Consider the following 22,606-nt stretch of genomic DNA (forward strand, 5'->3'; position numbering starts at 1 on the left):
CTGCGCTTTTTCTATCATCTTGCAGGTTTAATATTTCTCAATATTCTCTGTCAATTAAGAGCAGCTGTATCTTTACAGCACCATTCACCAGTTGTCGAGGGACAGATGACACCTTTGCACCCCACAGACAGCACAAGGCAGCAGAGGTCAAAAATAACAAGTGGAAAGCATCAACTGTAAAGGCCTAATTTTATTGGATTTGTAAAGAATTCTGTAATAATGGAATGAAATGCAACCTCAACAAAAAATTAAAAGCAAATAAACTTAATCCGAATATAATTAAAATTGTACTTCACTGTAATGAAAAGTATTTTGGTTGATTGGCATGTGACATTTGGAATTTACAGCTATCCCTCCCATGCTCACCACATCATGTGCTTGTGGTTAATCATTTGCACTCATGTATCAAGCTCCTGCGTTTCCAGCACTGTCGGTTTTCATGAACATTATGATTGGCATAGCAATACTGTGATTGTTTCTAATATACTCATATAAAATATCAATAGATGCTGTGAAAAAATGTTTACAGCTAATAATACAAGTTTTGGGCTTGAATTTATGAACCATGTTTTTAAAATACATAGGGCTGGATTCTCTGACCTTGCCCACAGTCGGGGTTCTCCTGTCCCGCTGCGGTGAGCAGAGATTTGGTTGAGCACCAATTTCTCCGCCATTGCTGGTTGCACTGGAGGAGCATGAATGGCTGGAGGAGAATTCCAGCTGTAGTATTTATGAATTTAATATAAAGTGTTTACAGTGAGAAGTTTCACAACACCAGGTTAAAGTTTATTTGGTAGCACAAGGTTTTGGAGCACTGCTCCTTCATCACTGAGTCATTCACCTGTGCCCAATCCAGTCTAATGCTGGCATCTCCACACACAATACAGCATGGAAACAGGTCCTTCAGCCCAACTTGTCCATGCTGCCCTTTTTTTAAAACCCTTAAACTAATCCCAATTTCCCGCATTTGGCCCATATCCCTCTAAAATCATTGTATAGAAGAATACAATGTAACTATCTAAATGCTTTTTAAAAAGACAAAATTATACCCACCTCTACTACTACCTCTGGCAGCTTGTTCCAGACACTCACCACCCTCTGTGTGAAAAATTGCTCCTCTGCATACTTTTGTATCTCTCCCCTCTCACCTTATATGCCCTCTAGTTTTAGACTCCCCTACCTTTCCTCAAAGGTATTGACTATCTAGCTGTTCTGTGCCCTTCATTATTTTATACACCTCTATAAGGTCACCTCTCAGCCTCCTACGTTCCAGAGAAAAAAGTCCCAGTCTATCCAGCCTCTCCTTATAACTCAATCCATCTAGTCCCAGTAGCATCCTCGTAAATCTTTTCTGCATTCTTTCTAGTTTAATAATGTCCTTTTCAAAATGCAAACAGCATTTCTAGTTTAATAATATCCTTTCTATAATAGGGTGACCAGAATTGCACACAATATTCCAAGTGTGGCCTTCTAACTCCTTTATTCAAAGTTCTGACCAATGAAACCAAGCATGCCGAATGCCTTCTTCACCACTCTGTCCATCTGCGGCTCCACTTTCAAGGAGGTATGAACATGTACCCCTAGCTCTCTTTGTTCTGTAACTCTTCAACACCCTACCATTAACTGAGTAAGTCCTGCCCTGGTTCATTCTCCCAAAATGCATCATCTCGCATTTGTCTAAATTAAACTCCATCTGCCATTCGTCAGCCCATTGGCTGAATTGATCAAGATCCCATTGCAATCGGAGATAACTTTCTTCACTGTCCACCAATCTTACTGACCATATTCTCTATTTTCTCATCCAAATCATTAATATAAATGACAAATAACAGTGGACCCAGCACTGATCCGTGAGGCACACCACTGGTCACAGGCCTCCAGTTTTCAAATACATCATACACAGTATCTATGTTTTTAAAAATCATCCATCTTACACAAGGTTCTCTTTTCACAGAATTGTTACAGTGCAGAAGGGATCAATCAGCCCATTGTCTCTTCAAACAAGCATTTCACCTAGTGCCATGCTCCTGCCTTCTCCCTGCAATCTTGCAGATTGTTTCTTTTCAAATAATCATTTAATTCATTCAAATAGTTCAAATGAAGCTGCTTCCATCATACTCTCAGTCAATATATTCCAGATCCTCTTCATTTGCTGCGTGAAAGCTTTTTCTCACATAACATTTGCTTGTTTTGCCAATTACTTAAACATATGCCCTCTCAATCCTTTTATCCACAGGAACAGTTTCTCCCTATCTACTCCACCCAGACTCCTCATGACTTTGAATATCCTTTTTTTCCCCTTTATTACATCTCCCTGGTTGCATTACGTCTTTCAAAAGCAGAAAAAATGGTCCCAAAGTTATCATGCTTCCAAATTATTTCATATGAAAAGTTAAAAAATTCGCCCTTGTTCTTATTTTGCCCTTGGTTCCCATTCCTAATGTCATTGCCTACTTACCGAGTCTGTCCTTCTCCCACAACTAATAAGCTGTGATTAAGCCAGTCTGTTCACAACATTGACATTATACTCGACTCCAAAATGAGTTTTGGACACATATTCATATCATTAGTAATACTGTCTATTTCTACCTGATTACATTGTCCAACTTCACCCACTTTCACTTGGCTGCTGCTGAAACTCTCTTCCATGCTCTTACTACTTCTAAACATGGACTACTACAATGCACTCCAAAATTCTACATTCCATAAACTTGAAGGCATTCAAATTCTGCTGCCTGTATGTTAACTTGCACCAAGTTCCATTCCTCTATCACTCTGTGCTTGCTGACCTACATTGGCTCTCACTGGCAACATCTTGATTTTAAAATTCTGATCCTTGTTTACAACTCTCTCCATGGGCTTGCCCCTTCCTATCTCTGCAACCTCCTCAAGCTCTATAACTCGCCAAAATCTCTCTCTTACTCTAGTTCTGGGATATCTCAGAATACACAGAATAGATCTGCTGAGATTTTCCAGCATTTTCTGAGATAGCTGATGCATGTGTTTTGATTTTCCAAAATTCCCTGGATTTGGGCAAGGTTCCTTAGGTTGGAAAATAATGAATGTAACTCCTTTATTGAAAAAGGGAGGAGGACAGAAAGCAGGAAACTACAGGCCAATTAGCTTATTGTCTGTCATAGGGAAAAGTTGGAAATTATTATTAAAGATGGTAGGGCACTTTGATTACCTTAAGGTTTTCCCAAGTTTTTTTTGAAGTTTATTTATTACTGACATAAATAGACTTATATTACAGACATGGGGAGAATGTGCAGACTCCACACAGACAGGTGATCCAAGCAGGAATCAAACTAGAGTCTCTGGCACTGTGGGGCAGTAATGCAAATCACTGTGCCACCATGCTGCCATCAGGCAAAGTCAACACAGTTTTGTAAAGGCAATCATTTATCCTGTGGTGAATGTACTGGATTTAGAATTCCAGAAGGCATTTATTAAGGTGCCACATCAAAAGTTATTGCAGAAAATAAAAGCTCATGGTGTAGAGGGTAACATATTGGCATGGACAGAAGATTGGCTAGCTGACAGAAAACAAAGGGTAACCTTAAATGGGTCATTTATTAGTTGGCAGAATTTGACAAGTTGTGTGCCATAAGAATCAGTGCGGGTGTCTCTAAGTTTTACAATTTATACAAATGACTTGGATGGAGGGACTGAAGAAATGGTTGTTAGATTTGCTGATGACACAGATAGATAGGAAAGTAAGTTGTGAAGTGGAAAATAACTTGTGAAGAGGACATAGATAGGTTATGTGAATGGGCAGAGGAATGGCAAATATAGTAGAATGTGGGAAAATATGAAATTGTCCACTTTGGCAGAAAGAAGAAAAAAGAAACAAGGCAGATGTGGATAGATTTTTGATAAACAAGGGAGTGAAAGTTTATGGGGGTCAATGAGAGGTTACAGTCAGATCAACCATAACCTTATTGAATGGAGGAGTAGGCTCAATGCGCCAAATGGTCTGCTTGTAACTTGTATATTCATATGTTCATATTTGAACTGTCCAATATTATGCCAGGCTAGAGCCACTGAGCTGAAGTGATCTGCCTATTTGGCATAATAATGAGGTCCTCTTTCTAGATGTTGGTGGGTCCGCTCAGGCAGTCAGCAACTCAATGGTTAAAATTTACTCCATTACGTTATATCGGTTGAGTGATATATTTCGACCACAACACCAGGACAAGTTTTCTACTCAGCTTTGAAAGACACTGCAAGGTATTTCACATCTACCTGAGACAACAGATAGGTTTTCAGTTTAATGGCACAACTGAAAGGCAATACCTCCAACGTTGCAGGACTTCCACATTACAGTTCCAGAATAGTCAGCCAGAATGTCTACTCAAGGGTCTGAAATGAGCCTTGCAGGAACAATCCTTTGCCTCAGGGGGGTGAGCATTCTCATTCTGAACTGAAACCAAGTCTACACAATCTCACAATAAATACATTTAGCCATGGGGAGAGAATTCAGGCTTTCATCCAATCAATCTGTACTGAATTTCTACTCAAGTTGTTGAGACAAAAAGGCAATCTGCCAATCTGCTGCACCTTCCACATTCTCATTCTCATTGTTTTCAATGGAGAAAGTTTAATCAGTCACATTACTATCTGCCAGAAAATTGATAACGGATATTGCATTTTGGCACATGCTTGGCTGAGTTACTGTCATTTTTAAAATTCAATCTGCTTTCCAACACAATATAGTGAACTACTAATATTGTTTCCAACATAAAGTGAATCTCAGCCAAATTTTCACCCGATTCCTTTTTCCTCAGCATTAAAGAACCTTTAGGAGTTATAATGTGAGACAGGTGATGAAAGCCAAGGCTGAAATTTAAACCTATTACTACAGTTGAAATATTGATGGAAATTCCATTGGCTGATATCTAACTGCCTTGTAACAAGCAGCAGAGTGAATAGCTCTCAATCTAAGCACCTCAGGCAAACAGCAGATGAAAATAGAAGTGAAAAAACAAAATAGTGAAATCTGGAATAAGAAACATAAAAATAAAAAAGGCTGAAACTACAGGACAAGCCAGTCAGCATTTGTGGTGAAAATGGATACATTTATATTTCAGGAGCTGATCCTACTTCTCAGCTGAAATATATAAAGCTTGTGAAATGAAATGAAGAAACAAAGCATTTAACACAAAGAGGGATCAGGGCTGGAACAATGGAATAGATTATTTCAGTAATTAAAGCTGGCACTTTTTTGGTTAATAGGTTGAATATTTCCATCAGTAAAATATTATAACGAACCCTTTGATAAAAGATTTCCGGTGGAAGCGAAGAATTAAGTCAAACTGCTGTGTATATTATACATGGATAAAATACTCACTGGAACAAACAGAGAGGATAGAAAGAGCTCCACCCCTTTGATGCTAAAAATTGACTCATACATACTTAGTAAGCAGTTCATGTAAAGATCCAAGAACTATCAAATAGAAAATTCCTCTTCAATTTTTTTTTAAACCGTGGTACATTTCTTGAGGCTTCTTGTTTCTATTTAACTTCTTTCACCTAAGAAATAACAGAACTGCCCACTTCCATTGAAGATAATGTTAGATTATCAGGGCCTGATAATCTACTTCCCAGGGCACTAAAGGGGGTGGCCATGGAAATAGCGGATGTGTTGGTTATCATCTTCCAAAATTGTACAGATTCTAGAACAGTCCTGGCAGATTGGAAGGTGGCAAATGTAACCCTACTATATTTTAAAAAAAGAGGGAAAAACAAAATTACCAACCGGTCAGCCTAACATCAGTAATAGGGAAATTGCTAAAGTGATAAAGGATGGAATAAAGGACACTTGAAAATTGTTAACAGGATTAAAGGCCGGAGCTCTCCAATCCCGTTTTCGCCAGGCAAGTTTGGCAACGAGAGCGGAAAATCCTGCAAGATGTCCAAATCACATTTCATGGTGGCATAAAAACATGGCGCGATTGTCTCCTACCCGTGACGAACATAACGTAATAATCAATGTCAGGAATCTCATTTCCATACAAAGTGGGCGTCAATGCCCAAATCATACCCCCTCCACGTTAATGTGAGGGCAGATCAGTGTGAAACCCGACTGCTTTCTCCAAGATATGCACTTGGTAAACAGACCTCCCAGAGGAGCTTAATTGAGGGTATTGCAGGAGTGGGAGGAGGTGGGGGTGCGGGAGGGAAAGAGAAGCTAATATTTGGGAAAATTCTGCCTAAAATCAACATGAATTTATGAAAGAGAAATCATGTTTGACAAACTGACTGGAGCTTTGAGAAGATGTAACTAGTAGATTAGATAAGAATGAACCAGTGGACGTGATGTATTTGGATTTTCAAAAAATCTTTGAAGTCCCATGTAAAAGTGTGCAAATTCAAAATGCATGGGATTGGGGGAAATCAACTAATTGAAAATTGGTTAACAGACAGTAGAAATAAATGGGTATTTTACAAAAGGAGCAGACAGTGGCTAGAAAATCCTGAAAGGATTAGGCTTGGGTTCCAGCTATTCACAATATATATCAACGATTTGGATGAAGGAATAAAATGTAATATTTTCAAGTTTGCTCGTGACACAAAACTTGGTGGGAATAGGAGAGGTGAGGAGGATGTCAAGGTAATTTAGACAAATTGAGTGAGCGGACATATGTATTACAAATGCAGTATAATGTGGATAAACGTGAAGTTATTCACATCAGATAGAGAAACAGAATGGCTGAGTCTTAGTTAAATGGTGACAGATTGGAAAATGTTGACATACAAAAGGGACCTGCGTGTCCTAGTACAATAGTCATTAAAATCAATTGTGCAGGTACAGCAAGCAGTTAGGAGGGGAAGTGGTACGTTGGTTTTCATTGCAAGATTATTTGAGTACAGGAGCAAGGATATCTTACTGCAGCTGGATAGGGCAGGATTATGGTATCTGGAGAGATTAGGTCAATTAGGCCTGCATTCACTGGAGTTTAGGTGAATGAGGGGGAATCAGATTGAAACATACACAATTCCATCAGAACTGGACAGACTGGATTCAAGGATGATATTTCCCTTGGCTGGGGGTTGGGGGGGGGGGGAAAGAGGTCACACTCTCATGATATTGGGGTAGAACCATTTAGAACTGATTTTTCACACGAAATTTTACAGACGCATCAACTATTTCAACTAATTCAAATTTTCCAACTTTTCTTGAGATGTTTCTTCACATATTGTGTCATGAAACTATGGAATACTTTACCACAGAATGCTGTGGAGCCCAAGTCACTAAATATATTTAAGGAGAAAATAGATTTCCCGACACTAAAAGGCGTCAAAGGGAATGTGGAGAGGGGACAGAATATGGTGATGAGATGAAGGATCAGTCATGGAGCTGGCTTGAAGGTTGATTGGCTATTTCTGCTCTACTTTCTATGTTTCTGTGTAACAGGAGAGTCAAAATTAATGGTAGGTGGACAGGAAAGTAGATGCGAGGCCACAATCAGATCAGCCATGATATCAATTGACAGAGCAGGCTCAAAGTGCTGAATGGCCTATTACTGCTCCTAATTCCTATGTTTATACATTGGTCTTAAAAACTAAAATGCTATCACCAGTTCCATCCAGGTAATTAAATATTTGAATATCACTGTATTCACTTTATTTAAAGTCAGATTTTTTTTTGTGGACCACAGTGGTAATAAGTGTTTTATTGATTAAAGTGATCACCTGTGTGAAGAAGAACTGAAGAGGAAATGTGATTACACTACACACATACAAGGAGACCTACCGCAGATGTAATTAAATGCACACGATGGTGAAAGATTCACACAATATCAGTCTTTGTAAGACTCAAGAAAAGTTGGAAAATTCAAATTAGTTGAAATAGTTGATGCCTCTGTAAAATTTCACGTGAAAAATCAAAATGGGTAAACTGCTATCTGTAAAACTGCAAGGGTCCAAGGCACCACTAAATACTCTCAAACAGGAAACCTAACTCTCTTCTCAAATGCTCACAACTACAATCTAAACATCAGCTTGGTGATTGCAGTGAAGGCAACACCATGGGGGGAATTTTACGCTGTATGTGTATTCCCACCATGGGAATCGTAATGGGCAGAGGACAGACCATGCAAAGGTCCAATAACCTTGGGCAGGATTTTTTAGTTTTGGGGTGATTGCGGCTGAAAGTCCCACTCCGTGATTATCTTGGCCTATAACTAAAATTATGAAATCAAATGCACTGATGAGTCAGCTTCAATTTGTTCCTGCAGCACAACTAGACAACCAACAAGACTGCCTCTTCACAGCAATAACTCCACATTGCTAACTTGAGGGTTTAAGATCAGGAGAATTTAATTTAGTGCTGCTGTTAATGAAGTACTGTTCATTGCCTTCAAAATTAACAACATCCTGCTGTGAATCTGTGCACATTTCAACTTTCTGCGACAAATTTCTATTCCTAAGTAATAACTGCGAATTTAGTTATTGCACTAACTTCAGCGGCAATGCTTTATTCGCAGGATGGTGAAGAATGTAGAACTCACCATAAAACTTTCCACTGACCTTGCCCAAAACAGGAGCTGCCGAAGCTGCGAGATCCATCTACTCTAATAAAGCAATATTGATTCAGAAAAATATAAACAACATTTCAGCAACAACAAAAAAAAAGCATGATCACTAACCTAACAATAGTCAAATGGAATGCGCCAAGCAACTACTGACATTCAATCTTTGTTACTGTGTTAGGTTTGACGTGAGCTTTTCATCAAGTGAATGAAGCACAAAAAAAACACTGCTGTAATTCAATACAATGTACCCACAATGGAATTCAGATCTAGAAAATTACCGACGACAATACTGAAATTTCAATGCTGTGCATCAATTCTGTTGTAATACTGATTCTATGACTAGTACAAAAAAAAGGGCAGTAGAACACAGGTGCACTTGTGGCAGATGGGAACAATTTGGCCTGCAACTTGAATTGCGAATCATGCCATCCACTTCACGTGTTATGGAATTGCTTCTCATCACAGGATAAGTAACAATGGCACCAAAAACCAAGTTGATCACCAGGCAATCAGTCCAGTTCCCCCAAGGCATCAAATTGCTGCACCCAGTAGTCTATAATCTGCTACTGGAGTTACACAGGTCACAGGCTAGGAAAATAAATAATTTTAAACTAGTTTGGTAGAGGAGCTGTTTGGAGGTTGGAGTCGGGAATGCTGTGGCAGTGTTTTATTTTATAAGTGCTAATAATTGACTTGACATTTATGTCCCTGACATTAATGATTGTCATGTTAATGATTAATAAAAACAGTTCATCTTTCATGGTACTTTCATTAAAGCCAAACAAACGAACATTCTCTGGTTGCTCAAGTTTAGGTTGATTGGCTATAAATTGATCCTTAATGTCAGGGAGATTAATAGGGTCAGGGAGGTTAGTAGGGCAAATACGTGGGGTTATGGGACTGTTGTTAGTGCAGGCTCGCTGGGCCAAAAGGCCTCCTTCTGCTCTCTATGATGAACGCTGAACTTTCAACTGGGGGATGGAAGTTCAAATCCCAGCTTTGACTACTGTTTGAGTTCATCTACACTCACGGATAAGCTCTTGACCCAAATGATTAAGTGGAGTACTGCATGTGTATGAATGGGAGCAGAATGAATGCCATCCTACTATCAAGTGGCTTTGCCCAGATAAGTGTCAAGGGAATGTTAGTTCAATATTCATATTAGTTTCAGTGTTCCTCATATTAATTAGATAGCTTATGCTAAGCAAGCATTTGTTTGTGTTTCCATAGTTAAATCTTTGATGAGGCTTCCAACAATCAAACATGTTTGGACATGCTGATTCTGTTTAGCAGTATATTTATTGGTAGAGGGCCTTTCTGTTACTGAGTTCAGAAAGTAAGCAGAGTTATTTTCTTGCTGAGTACTAAGTTTAAAAAATTCACAATTCTCCCACTTGCTGCTAGTGGAGGAAACGAAAACATCTTAAACATCGAAACTAGAAGCAGGGGTAGGCCATTTGGCCTTGTTCTGTCATTCATTATCATGGCTGATCATTAAATTCAATATCCTGATCCTCCCAGATTGACCAGAATGAGATCTAGATACTCCACTGTGTAACAACTATTTTTCCACAGCCTAATCTTTCAATATGGCAAGCAGGAAATAATCTCATTGAGCCCCAATTGCCTGTCATTTGGGGGAAAAAAAATCAGCATTCAGAGGGCACACCTATAACAGGTATTAGGACTCTTATGGACAGGAGTGAGGGGGCATAATTTAAACAACACTAGTTTCTCCTCTCACTACCTTCCCTTAAACAGAAGAAATCAGCATTAGGAGAGAAATGCTTTTGGGGAAATTGATGGGATTGAAGATGGATAAATCTTCAGGGACTGATAATCTTTATCCCTGAGTGCTTAAGGAAGTGGCCCTGGAAATAGTAGATCTATTGGTGGTCATTTTGCAAAATTCTTTGGACTTTGGAATGGTTCCTGCAGAAGGGTAGCTAATGTAAGTCCGCTATTTAAAAAAGGAAGCGGAGAGAAAACAGGGAATGATAGACTAGTGAGCCTAATGTCGGTAGTGGGAAGTTGCTAGAGTCCATTATCAAGGATTTGGAAAGCAGGGGTGTAATCAGACAAAGTCAGCGCGGATTTATGAAAGGGAAATCATGCTCGAGAAATATACTGGAATTCTTGGTGACTAGTGGAGTGCCCCAGGGGTCGGTGCTGGGGCCTCAGCTATTTACCATTTATATAGATGATCTGGAGGAGGGAACCGAGTGTATGGTGTCGAAATTTGCTGATGACACCAAGATTGGTGGAACGGCAAATTGCACGGAGGGTGTGGAGAGTCTGCAGAAGGATCTAGATAGGCTGGGCGAATGGGCCAGGAACTGGCAAATGGAATTTAATGTTGGCAAGTGCGAGGTGGTCCACTTTGGTAGGAATAATGGTAGGAAGGACTATTACTTACGTGGCGAAAAACTGCAGCAGGTGACGGTGCAGAGGGACCTCGGGGTCCTTGTGCATGAGTCGCAAAAACCCAGCCTGCAGGTGCAGCAGGTGGTCAGGAAGGCGAATGGGATGCTAGCCTTCATAGCGAGGGGGATTGAATATAAAAGTAGGGAGGTCTTGCTGCGGCTGTATAGGGCACTGGTGAGGCCGCAGCTGGAGTACTGTGTGCAGTTTTGGTCGCCGTACTTATGCAAGGATATTTTGGCCTTGGAGGGAGTGCAGAGGAGGTTTACTAGGCTGATAACGGAGTTGAGGGGGTTGCGCTATGATGAGAGGTTGAATAAACTAGGCTTGTACTCGTTGGAGTTTAGAAGAATGAGGGGAGATCTCATTGAGACATATAAGATGATGAATGGGATGGATAGGATAGAGGTGGAGAGACTCTTCCCGCTCAGAAAGGACAGTAGGACTAGGGGGCACAGCCTCAAGATAAAGGCGGGGCGGTTTAGAACAGAGTTGAGGAGGAACTTCTTCACTCAAAGGGTGGTGAATCTCTGGAATTCTCTGCCCGTTGAGGTGGTGGAGGCTGCCTCGCTAAATATTTTAAAGACGCGGGTTGATGGGTTTTTGATAAGCGAGGGGATTAAGGGTTATGGGGAGAGGGCGGGAATGTGGAACTGAGCCACGACAGATCAGCCATGGTCTTATTGAATGGCGGGGCAGGCTCGAAGGGCTAGATGGCCTACTCCTGCTCCTATTTCTTATGTTCTTATGTAACTAGTAGTGATGACCAGGGAGAACCAGTGGATGTGGTCTATGTAGGCTTTCAGGAGGTCTCACATAGCAGATTAGTATGTAAAGTCAAAGTGTATGGGGTTGCAGGTAATGTCTTGAAATGGATAGGGAGCTGGTTAACAGACAAGAAGCAAAGAGAACTTTTCCAATTGGTAGGCAGTGAGTAGTGGGGTATGCAGGGCTCTGTGCTAGAACCCCAACTGTTTGCATCATGTATGAATGATTTGGACGAGGGAACTAAATATATTTTCTCCAAATTTGCAGATGATACAAAGTTGGGTGGGAACTTGAACTGTGAGGAGATTCGCAGAGATGCTTCAGCGTGATTTGGACAGGCCGAGTGAGTCGGCATATGCATGACTGTACAAAAGTAATATAAACAAATTCTTTCCCAGTAGTAGTTAAAAAAGTCACAGTGAATACCAAATATCTCCAGTAGTTTTGATTCGCCCTCAATTATTGTTGCACTTTCAGCTCATCTTCACAGGTGTATTTCAGCGTGTAACATTATGACATGGAACTCACTGCCACAAGGAGTAGCTCAGGTGACACAGCTAACATTGGTGTATTTAAGAAAAGCCAAACACACAAGGGTAAGTGAATAGGATATTTTGATGGAGATAGAGGCTGGCGCAGAGTATAAACACAGGCGTACACCTGCTGGGCCAAAAGACCCATTTCTCTAGTGTAAATATTTTGGAATACTGTGTGAAAGGCTGTTGAAATTTTCCTTCAATTGAGTGATTTGTATCTGTTAATGGGCAACCATCTCTCCTGAGAGGTTTACACACAGCCAGTCTAACATGCTTGAATTATGCATGAGTGTGACTGGAGCAAGTTTCCAACGCTCCAGCAGTTTTTGCAGCTTCTAACCTTCCATCTACCTCCAAACCCACACTCTTTCCTGGACTAACATTTGGCTCATTTTGACCACAATTTATAAACGTTGCTCTCCTTCCCTCTTGAAGATATGAATTACTGGCCCAGGTACAATTCCAGGTCCCACTGTAATTTGGCTAAGTGTTCATTATCCAGGTGTCCATTCTCACAATATAGCCTGCAAGGTATTTGGCTTTACGGGAAATCATGGATAAGTCAATCCGGCATTTGTCTGACTTCCACAAATCTGCATTTTCAACAAGCGTCAATGAATAAATACTGCTGCCAATGATAGTCCTTCATGCACTTTGGGTGCATCAAGTTAATTCATCAACTGCTGCAATTTTGATCACATGCTTTCCTAATTTTAATGACAACAGTTATGGAAGAAATTAACAATTTTGAAGCATTCGTCAAATAGTTTTATGGTTTCGACCCTCCATGACTGAACCAGGCTGATCTCATTGCAGAGCCAAAAAGAGTGAGAAATCCATTCACTTTAAGTGGTAAGCACTTACCTGATGACGGAGCAGTGCTCTGAAAGTTAGTGGCTTTTGCTACTAAGTAAACCTGTTGGACTTTAACCTGGTGTTGTGAGACTTCTTACTGTGTTTACCCCAGTCCAACGCCAGTATCTCCACATCATGACTTTTTTCATCATGTCAGATAGCAGGAGAAGGGTGAACTGGGAGTTGGGAAGACACAAGGCCAAGAACATAAAACATACTAACATCCTCAGTGACCACTGGATGGTACAAGCCCCATCACAGTTGGCCCCATAATGGAGAGAGCCACGTCTTCCATGGGCTCAGGAAGCTGTTCTGCTCTTTTGTCTATTATCGTGCAAAAATGAGGGCAGAAAGTCAGTGGGTATGTTGTACCATATTTGGACGATGTGTCTGCCATATCAGAGTAATGGGGGCGGGGATGGCATAGTGGGTGGCAGCAAAGCTGGCAGCATTGGTAAGTGTGAGAGGATAAAGTGGAGAATCTGGATGTTAGGCCCTTGTTCTGAGTGTCGGGGTGTTGCTAGGTGCACGGTGGAGGTGCGGTGAGTTGAGCAGCATGACGGGTTGATAGTACAAAGGGGAGAAAATGTCCTGCAAAAGGTATATTCACTGACTTTGAGCACCTGTGTGAGGTCTTTAGACTTCTTGTGGCACTGCTGTCATCGGATCCCAGAAACCAGGAGTTGAGCTTCTCAGCCTGCAGCATCCACTCCCTTTTGAGAGTGCCCCATGAAGGTTTCCTAGGCCTCTGCACAAACTGCGCTGTCCCTCCACCTGTATCACTAATGCCTCCTGGACCACAATTATCAAACTGGATCTCTTTGCGCCCACACAATCCAAGAATTTCCATCTAGCGATCTTTCTTTCCACCCTCCCTTTTAAAATTCAAGTTTATTCATTAGTCACAAGTAGGCTTGCATTAACACGGTAATGAAGTTACTCTCCGCCTGTATCATGTGATCAGCAAATAATGCTGTTGGTGCCTCCTACTGAATGCAGAGCTCACCAGTAGCACCTACCAAGAGACTTGCACAGGGCATTACCCTGAATTCATGAAGATGAAAAGAGTAGATAGATCTATTGTCTTACCCATCTCAGTCTGAACAGGTTAAAGCAAATTACTGCAGATGCTGGAATTTGAAACAAAAATTGCTGGAAAATCTCAGCTGGTCTGACAGCATTGGTGGACAGAGAACACAGAGCTAACATTTCAAATTTGGATTACCCTTTGTCAGCCCTGATAATTTGAAACATTGGTTCTATTCTCTCCCCACTGATGCTGTCAGACCTGCTGAGATTTTCTAGCATTTCCTGTTTGTATTTGTCTGAACAGACACTGGCATGACATCAATCATGGACCCAGAATCCAAAGGACAGGGTGAAATAATTTTGTGTCCCAAATAAGACCATAAGATATAGGAGCAGAATTAGACTTCAGCCTATCAAGTGTGCTCCACCATTCAATCATGGCTGATATGATTCTCATCCCTATTCGCCTTCCTTCTCCCCATAGCCCTTAGCCCTCTTAATAAGACCAAAAGATACAAGGGCAGAAATATGATCAATTACATTATCCTCCTCTGAAATTCAGCTCAACAGCACTGTTCTTCCTCGGCTTCACTCTTGCCTATCTGATAATAGCTGCAGCATTTGTACCAAAGGCTTCAGCTCTTGTACAATTACTTTGCATAGCCTGCATAGATTCATCCTTGGTCATGTTTTCTCATCCTCCTCCTAGGTGACATCAATTGAAGACAGAGTGTTGTAAATGTTGAAGTTAGCGCCATCACTCTGCCTCCTCTTTCAGCTCCTTCACTGCCTCTGTACTGGGACTGCCTGTTGAAAAGCAATCAGCTATAATTTTCTCCGCTTGATTAGCAAAACCAAAAAACAAAAAGTTTTTGCTCCCACACAAACTCTGCAATATCATCATTGTTTGAAATCTTGCTGCAAGACTTGACTGCAAGGCGAGCTCCCAACTCCTTATCTCCATCACAGATAGCCATGTTTAAATTTCTATGCCTGCCCATCTCCTCCCATTTGCACTCAAATTCTGTATACTCAATAGTCAGAGATTTGCATATCTCACTTCTCAAAGCCTATTGAGCATCTATAATGCAAAGGATGAAGGAATATTCTCCACTTGCCTGCATAAGTGCAGCTGCAACACTCAAGAAGCTCACCATCATTCAGGACAAAGCAGCCTGCTCGATTGGGACCCCATCCACCACCTTCAACATGCACTCCAAAACTTTCAAATCATCAACAGGGCTCTTACTTTAGCAGAGAACATTGTTACTAACACAGGAAAGGATTGGCCATCACACCATCATATCTTAGAATACTCTGAAGTCACTCTAAATGAATGTTATATTCACATCTTAATCAGGGCAAGTAAAAATATTCCAATGTTTTATTTATAACCACAGCAAATTCAAATTGTCAGGTAGTTTTATGTTTATTCAATTATAAGGTGGGGAACACACAGAGCTTCTAAGTTTTCAGTTTCCCACCTCACACTATTGGTCACATTTGCTGAGTTGCTTCTAGAGACATTACTGGAAAACTACAACGACTGGTGCATTCAGTTCAACTCAACATCATGGTGCCAGTGAATAGTGCTACTGGTTTATTTTAGGACTAAATGTCAACCAATCCTTGTTCTGGAAAGCTCCCTACTATCGGGTGTCAGCTGAGTACTGTATCTAACCATTAGGTCTCTAACTGTCTTGAGCTCTGTCAACACATGGAGGACTTTCAAGAAGGAAAAACTGCAATAAAATGACGTGCTTCAAAAAAAGTTGGGTGCATAGAAAAGAACTCAGTTTCACTCATCATAGTGAGTTCAATTCGCCAAAGAAAGTTGAGAATTGAAGCTGTCCCAAAATGTTTTTTTTTCTTCACTGTTGGTACTTGATACAAACATTCATTGGTGTTTCAGGTTACTGAGCTGGAGTGTTATTCACCCTTGCAGTTCTGTTCTCACTGATAGCAATATGCCAACAGAAGATTGCTATAGTACAAACCCTCCAGACAGTAATGGTAATTCAGTTGTTAATTCAGGCTCGGTTTCACCTTGTACTGGAGGTCAGTAACCCTAAAGGACAGGAGGAACATACTGCTCCATATTTTAGCATGGTTTCCCTCGCAAAGCTGTAGCAATGTTTTGCAGTGAATTATTTTCAGGTTTATTTTGGAGGCAAAATATTGGAAGCAAATGCTTCACTTTGCACAGTCAGGATCAAATAACTTAGTTCAAAGAAAAAATGATATTGACAATTAAGTTTTATGCTTGTCTAAGTCACAATGGGAAATATCATAACTTCAATGGAAATGGGATTTACCAGTACATTTTTTATGCCAGGCAGCAAGAACATGACTGCAAAGTACTGGTAAAAACAACATCATTTTGAGTCAAAGACTATTTTAAGTCAATGCAAATAGAGATTTGGAATACTGGGGCTCCCAATAGTTTTCAAAAGGGAATATCTTCCTTTTAGGTGAGGTTATATAAATGTCTTAGTTACTTTGCTCACAGCACCCAGGCCACCCCGTGATTCACATTAATGACAGGAAAAGGTCACAGTCAACCCATGACCTTAGCTTAGTTGTGAAGCTTATTTATAGCTTTCAAATAAACTATATTTATGTACAGCTGCTGATAGCAACGTCAACTGCAGCAGCTTCTTTATAAGTACACCAGTCAAATCCTACACAGACCAAGCAAGTGGATTAGTTTCTCTTTTATTGAATGTTAGGTACAATTCTTCATTTTATTTTAAGAACTAATTGCTAAGTGCAATGTAGTAAGATTCTCCCCTCCAAAAAGTGGCGTTGTCTATTGAGGTACAGTTTCAAGAGTGGCAGCGGCCTTCCCAACAGAAGAACCAATAAAATGACCATAATACACCATACCATGATGCACACAAGCTGACCATGCTAGGCAAAACACAAAAAATTGTTCAGCTCTGGACAGGTCTCAGGATCCATTGGGAACACGATGGTAATATGCTCAGGAGCCAACAGCCAGTTTATCAGCAGTGGGAGTTAAGATCACAAGGCACATGACAGGACATGCGAATTGTTTCTTGTTCAAATAGGGGTTGTGGGTGGGAGGGGTGCTTTTCCTTTTTGTGCCGGTTCCACTTATCTGCTGAGCAATTGAACTGCTGCTCAGTTATTCTGGCCATACTACACAAAGGCCTTCTCGTTTATATTGATATTGCTGATCTATTAGTGCACAGCTTACAGATATTTGTAGCTCCCTTTCCACATGGGAGCATGCCAAGTGCGTTGGTCACATTGTAATCCTTAGGATTGGCACCCAATTTTCCAGGGTGCATGCTCTGTGTTGGTGTTGCAATCTCATATGTACTTCAAATCTGACTCAATCTATATTCTGAATTCTAGAGCAACTTTTTGATACCTACTCAAGATAACTAAGTGTTTTCTGTTATCCTTTGGCCTGCCACTGCATAATTAAGTGGATGAAACCTGAACCCCGATTTTCAGAGCTGGGACAAATCTGGAGCTTGCACACTTGTGTAGTGCATGCTGGAGGGGTTGTGACCAGGTGAAATGCAAGCCATTTTCACAGTTTAAATATGTACATCAATGCTGTTGATGCACAGCCACACAGTGGCACCCAGAAAGCTTCTCTCCATTTAGACTGCCTGAATAGATAGTCCTTCCATCATTTCTTCCTCTTGTACATCAGAGACAGCAGGATTCCACTAGACTTGCCTGATTTTCTGTCCATTAATTTGAACCAACAATCAGCTATGTGATCCCCTCTGCCTAATTTTCCACCAACTTTTTTTCTGATGCAATCCTATACCCTCAGGTGCAATATCTGGAGAATCTGTCCTGCTATATTCTTAACATTGGTTAAAAATATGATTTGTGTGTTTTGTAAATTTGAAAGTCTGAGCATAGCTAATGTTTTAGTGTACTTGCAGAATCTCACATTCTAGCTAGTTTATATTTATTCACCAACACATGTGAAGAGGGCGTACTCTCCCAACCACTTCATAGAATCTTTACAGTGCAGAAAGAGGCTATTCGAGTCTGCACTGACAACAATCCTATTCAGGTTCTATCCCCATAACCTTACAAATTTAGCCCGCTAATCCCTCTAACCTATGGGACCGTAGGGTTAATTTAGCATGAACCAATTAACCTATCTTTGGGCTGTGGGAGGAAACCGGAGCACCCAGAGGAAACCCATGCAGACACAGGGAGAATACGCAAACTCCACACAGACAGTGACCCAAGCCAGGAATTGAACCTGGGTGCCTGGAGCTGTGAGGCAGCAGTGTTAACCACTGTGCCACCCAAAACCGCAAAATTAAACACCGAGTTGCGCATACCGGATACTGTTAATGCAAGCCAAATCAATACCACTAGAGCTGTTAACATTTTTAGGAGGTGCCACTCAAAGGTTTAAATATCAATGTCATTATATACGGATGTAGTGGTCTAGTTATTGCACTCAGCAGGACGGCTGCTGGGAGAGAGTTTTAAACACGACAGGGGATACATCGCACTTTGTCCAAATTTCCAGTCTGGTCCAAGCAAGCAGAATACTCTCTGAAGAATTTCTTGACGTATTCCATTCAAGTTGGTGCAACTTGATGTTAAATCTAAGCCAACATGTGCAGAGATGTGAAATAGCTTTTGAAGTCCTTTCAATGATTGTTTGTTTATCACAATTTTAGACAATGATGCAGAGCTACATTGTTATTTCACATGCAGTCTGAAGTTGGAGCTTTGAACATGAGGTCTCAAGGAAATGCAGTTATGACAGATTAATAAAAAGTTTTTTGTTCTTTAATGCACAGGATGATTTCTTTTTTTCCCCCCGATGTCTCACTTTTTTCTTCTCTTATCCTGAAGATGCTGATTGCACTGGAGTACCTCATTAGATAACATCACTTTGAGGGGAGAACCATTTCCTGATGCCCGCTACTGACTGACTGCTAATTAATTCCAGAGATTGTACCTCCGTGACTCTACGCAGAAGATCCCTCCTCTCTTTGCCTGAGGAAAAGCTTCCTGGCATCAGCCCTGGATTTGCATTTCATGCATTTTTGATTATTTCCCCCCTTGCCCTGACATCATGATTTATTGTGAAGCAATATTCCAGATTTACTCTTACTATTGTTTGTCATGTTGCAAGGTTCCTTTCGAGGCTTAGCAGCTCAGCTTTCGACAATTATTCTTCAAAACAATGATGCTAACAGTCAGTCACATGACTGTTCTCTAAAGGACGCAAACGTCTCTTGTGACAGGAATCAGACACAGTATATAAGTTGTGTTCAAATGTCATACAGACTTAGGATGACTCACTCTCTGCCTAGTATTCTAATCGATTTTACTGTTGCTGCTCTACAGTGAATTAACATTGAGCAACATTTGCTAAGACTCCTAAGTTTATTCCCAATAAAGTGAAATCGATTCACTCAGCTAAGGTCAGGGAATAGATTTTGGATCTTTCTGCGATTCTGATCCACGAGGCAGTGCTACTTATCAGCTGATCCAACCTATAATAAAATATTCATTCTTAGTTATCCACTGAAAACGTGACAGTTTTATTTCTGAGATAGCAGGGTAACAGACTGATTTTTACCAAATAGATGGTCCAAGGATTTTCCCTCCATTTGGAGATGGCCTTTTGTGCTGTCACATTTTTTATAACAATGTTTGAAGTGTTGTTGATGATTATTTATTATACGACATCATTTTTTTTCCAGTGTTCAGTCATGAGCAGCTCAACCAACGTTTTAATGAACACACCTGCCGTGCAAATATTACTAAACATTTACTGTACCAAACCAGATCATAAAAAGCTTATTCAAAGCATCAGTGTATTACAACTAAAGATGACAGTCCAGCATACAGAGGTATCAGTTTATAAGGTCTTCATACCCATCTCATCCTTTGGACAGGCTTGAAACTCCCAATAAAAAAACCCAATTGCCTCACATATGGAAGGACCTAATTTAAAGGGCATCCTACCTTAACAAACAGTTCTATTTCAGGATCCTTGTCTAACCCGTTGACAGGAACCAAGTCAGCCATGTCAAAGTCCTCTTTCGTTCAGCTCAGAGCTTCAATAATCCATAAGGAACCATTCATGCATTCCTCCACCAGGATAGTTCCAGCAAGATCGGAATACCATTTAGTCAAGCTTAATATCGCTGGAGTATTCCTGCTGTCCAAAGAACTTGCATCAAAGACAGGTGTTTTAAGTCCCAGGCTGCAGCATACGATTAATGTCCTTTAGAGAAAGCAACAAGTACCTCCCGTTTCTTTTTCCTTTATGGTGCACGTCTTCTCTCTGCTGACTTCTATTAATTGTATATGCTCTAAGTGAGATAGGAAGGCAGCCAAAAATAGTCTGTGACAGTAAGAGAGGGGCTGGGTTACTCACAGAGGGAGGAGCCAACCTCTGACAGCAACTGTGATCTCCTTTTATTTATTGTCTTTCAACCAATTAGGCAGATAGTTGCTTTCACCTCACCAGTTAACATCTGATTCATGCTGCCAGACTGGAAAATGCTGTAATTATTCAACACAAACAGACATTTGTCACTCTCATCCATTCGTAGGCAGAAGCTAACATGCAACTTTGAACTGGGTGTTTTCCAGAAACAGTACTGTGTACAATATTTATGTTTAATCATTATGGAAGGGAGGTGAGCAGAATGTGCTAGGTGTAGCAAAATCACAAACACAGATCATCCCTCTAAATTAATCTTATTACAGTTGATAGGGCTCGTAATTGGTATGCCTGTTTAATTAATGAGTTTTTTTTAATAGAAAGGCATCTAGCCCTTAACGTGGGGCCTAAATTCTGTTGAAGGACTCCCCCCCGTCAAAAAAATCTTTTTCCCCAATCAGAAGGGAGCTGCTTGGTAAGTTGCTGCACGATGGCACAGCTCCAGGGACACAGGCTCAATTCTGGCCTTCGGTGACTGTCTATGTTGAGTTTGTACATTCTCCCCAAGTCTGTGTGGGCTTCCTCCAGGTGCTCCAGTTTCTTCCCATACTCCAAAGATGTGCTGGTTAAATGTACTGGCCATGTTAGATTGTCCCTGAGTTTGTAGTTAGGGACATTAGCAGGGTAAATGTATGGTGTTGCAGGATAGGGCAGGAGAGTGGGCTTGGATAAGACGCTCTGTCAGAGAGTTTGTGCCGACTCAATGAGCTAAATGGCCTCCTTCTGCACTGTAGGGATTCTATGATTCATGCACCACCAAGTCCGAGCTCATAAATTGACCCAAACTGATCTCCACCTCTCAATGTTTATTTGATCTATTGAATTGTACAGTCCGTCAAATGTTATCTATTACCCAGGATTCCTTTTAAATAATTCATCAGCAGCTAACATCATATCAACTTGAACCTCAGATAAATGTAGCAGTTATTAACATGTCATTTGCATTACAATAAATGGAAAAAATGCTGATATTTTAATCAATCGTTCTTGATCTATACAAGTCTATGTCGCTGTAAATGAGAAAGCAGCTGGGCAACTACTCCCATGACTCCATGTTGAACAATTTGCCAAAAATCGTGCAATTTCAACATTGGGATGACTTTCCTCTTGAAATTTCCCCTCACACTTGGAGGGATATTTCTGGTCTGCGCTCTGTGGTGACACTCCACAGTAACACAGTGGAGATGGCCAACATTGTACAACAGTATCTTGGTGCTCCAATGATACAAAGGTGATTTCACTCCCCTCAATCATGTTAAATTCTAATAATTAATATAGCAGACCAACACATTGCCAGCTATAAAACATGGAGCTGATTTTATGAGTACTCATTGGTGAAAAGGCCTTGCTAACCACCTAACCATACTGGAAATTTACAGGTGTTGTTTCTTACAATTTTTCATCAGTAATAGCTTGACAATTAGTGGTGGCATACCTGCCATTCCCTGACAGTCACAGTAGTTTGACCGGCGAGGTACTCCACCGCAATACAGAGTCGAAAAGTTAGGCCCACCAATGGAATCACTACATTATTCTGTCAATTAGAGATTTACTTTCAGTTGGTCATTATTTTTTATATTCTAAGTGGTCCACATACCAGAGTGTCAATAAGAAATCTAATAAGCTATTGCCAAATATTTATCCAACTGTCCAACCCTACATTCGTACGAGTGTCATCACCTCTTGTGAATCTGTGAAAAAGCAAGCAAAGGAAGTCTGACATTAATGTGAACATTTGGTAATAAGAAAGTTATAGAGTTTGGGCCAAGGCACAATGACGGCAGCTTAATAATGTAACAAATGGTGTATGGTATATACAGCAGCACAGTGGTTATCACTGCTACCTCACGGTGCCAGGGACCCCGGTCACTGTGTGGAGTTTGCATATTCTCCCTCTGTCTGCGTGGGTTTCCTCCGGGTGCTCAAGTTTCCTCCCAAATTCCAAAGATGCGCGAGTTAGGTTGACTGGCCATTGTAAATTGCCCTTA

General features: G+C 40.7%; 1 protein-coding gene and 1 long non-coding RNA gene across 4 annotated transcripts in view; one reads left to right on the forward strand and one right to left on the reverse strand.

The window, feature by feature from the left end:
* LOC145344972 (uncharacterized) overlaps positions 1-20,128 on the forward strand; it is an 86,873-nt gene extending 66,745 nt beyond the window's left edge. The window contains exon 5 of one of the 2 annotated variants that reach the window (XR_013887014.1): positions 19,013-20,128. This is a non-coding gene — a long non-coding RNA (uncharacterized LOC145344972). Of the gene's footprint in view, positions 1-25; positions 269-19,012 lie in introns of those variants that run through there. The other variant, XR_013887012.1, reaches the window with a different exon arrangement.
* Positions 1-22,606, reverse strand: part of LOC145344971 (chloride intracellular channel protein 5-like) — a 115,664-nt gene that overhangs the window by 35,106 nt on the left and 57,952 nt on the right. Inside the window, exon 1 of one of the 2 annotated variants that reach the window (XM_080192381.1) lies at positions 20,135-21,548. The exons of the other annotated variant lie outside the window; for it this stretch is intronic. Coding sequence (XP_080048507.1) covers positions 20,135-20,197 — 63 coding nt within the window. The 5' untranslated portion in view covers positions 20,198-21,548. Of the gene's footprint in view, positions 1-20,134; positions 21,549-22,606 lie in introns of those variants that run through there. 2 annotated transcript variants of the gene reach the window in all.

The sequence above is a fragment of the Carcharhinus amblyrhynchos genome, chromosome 7, assembly GCF_965287045.1.
Source record: "Carcharhinus amblyrhynchos chromosome 7, sCarAmb.v2.hapA, whole genome shotgun sequence".
Taxonomy (NCBI): domain Eukaryota; kingdom Metazoa; phylum Chordata; class Chondrichthyes; order Carcharhiniformes; family Carcharhinidae; genus Carcharhinus; species Carcharhinus amblyrhynchos.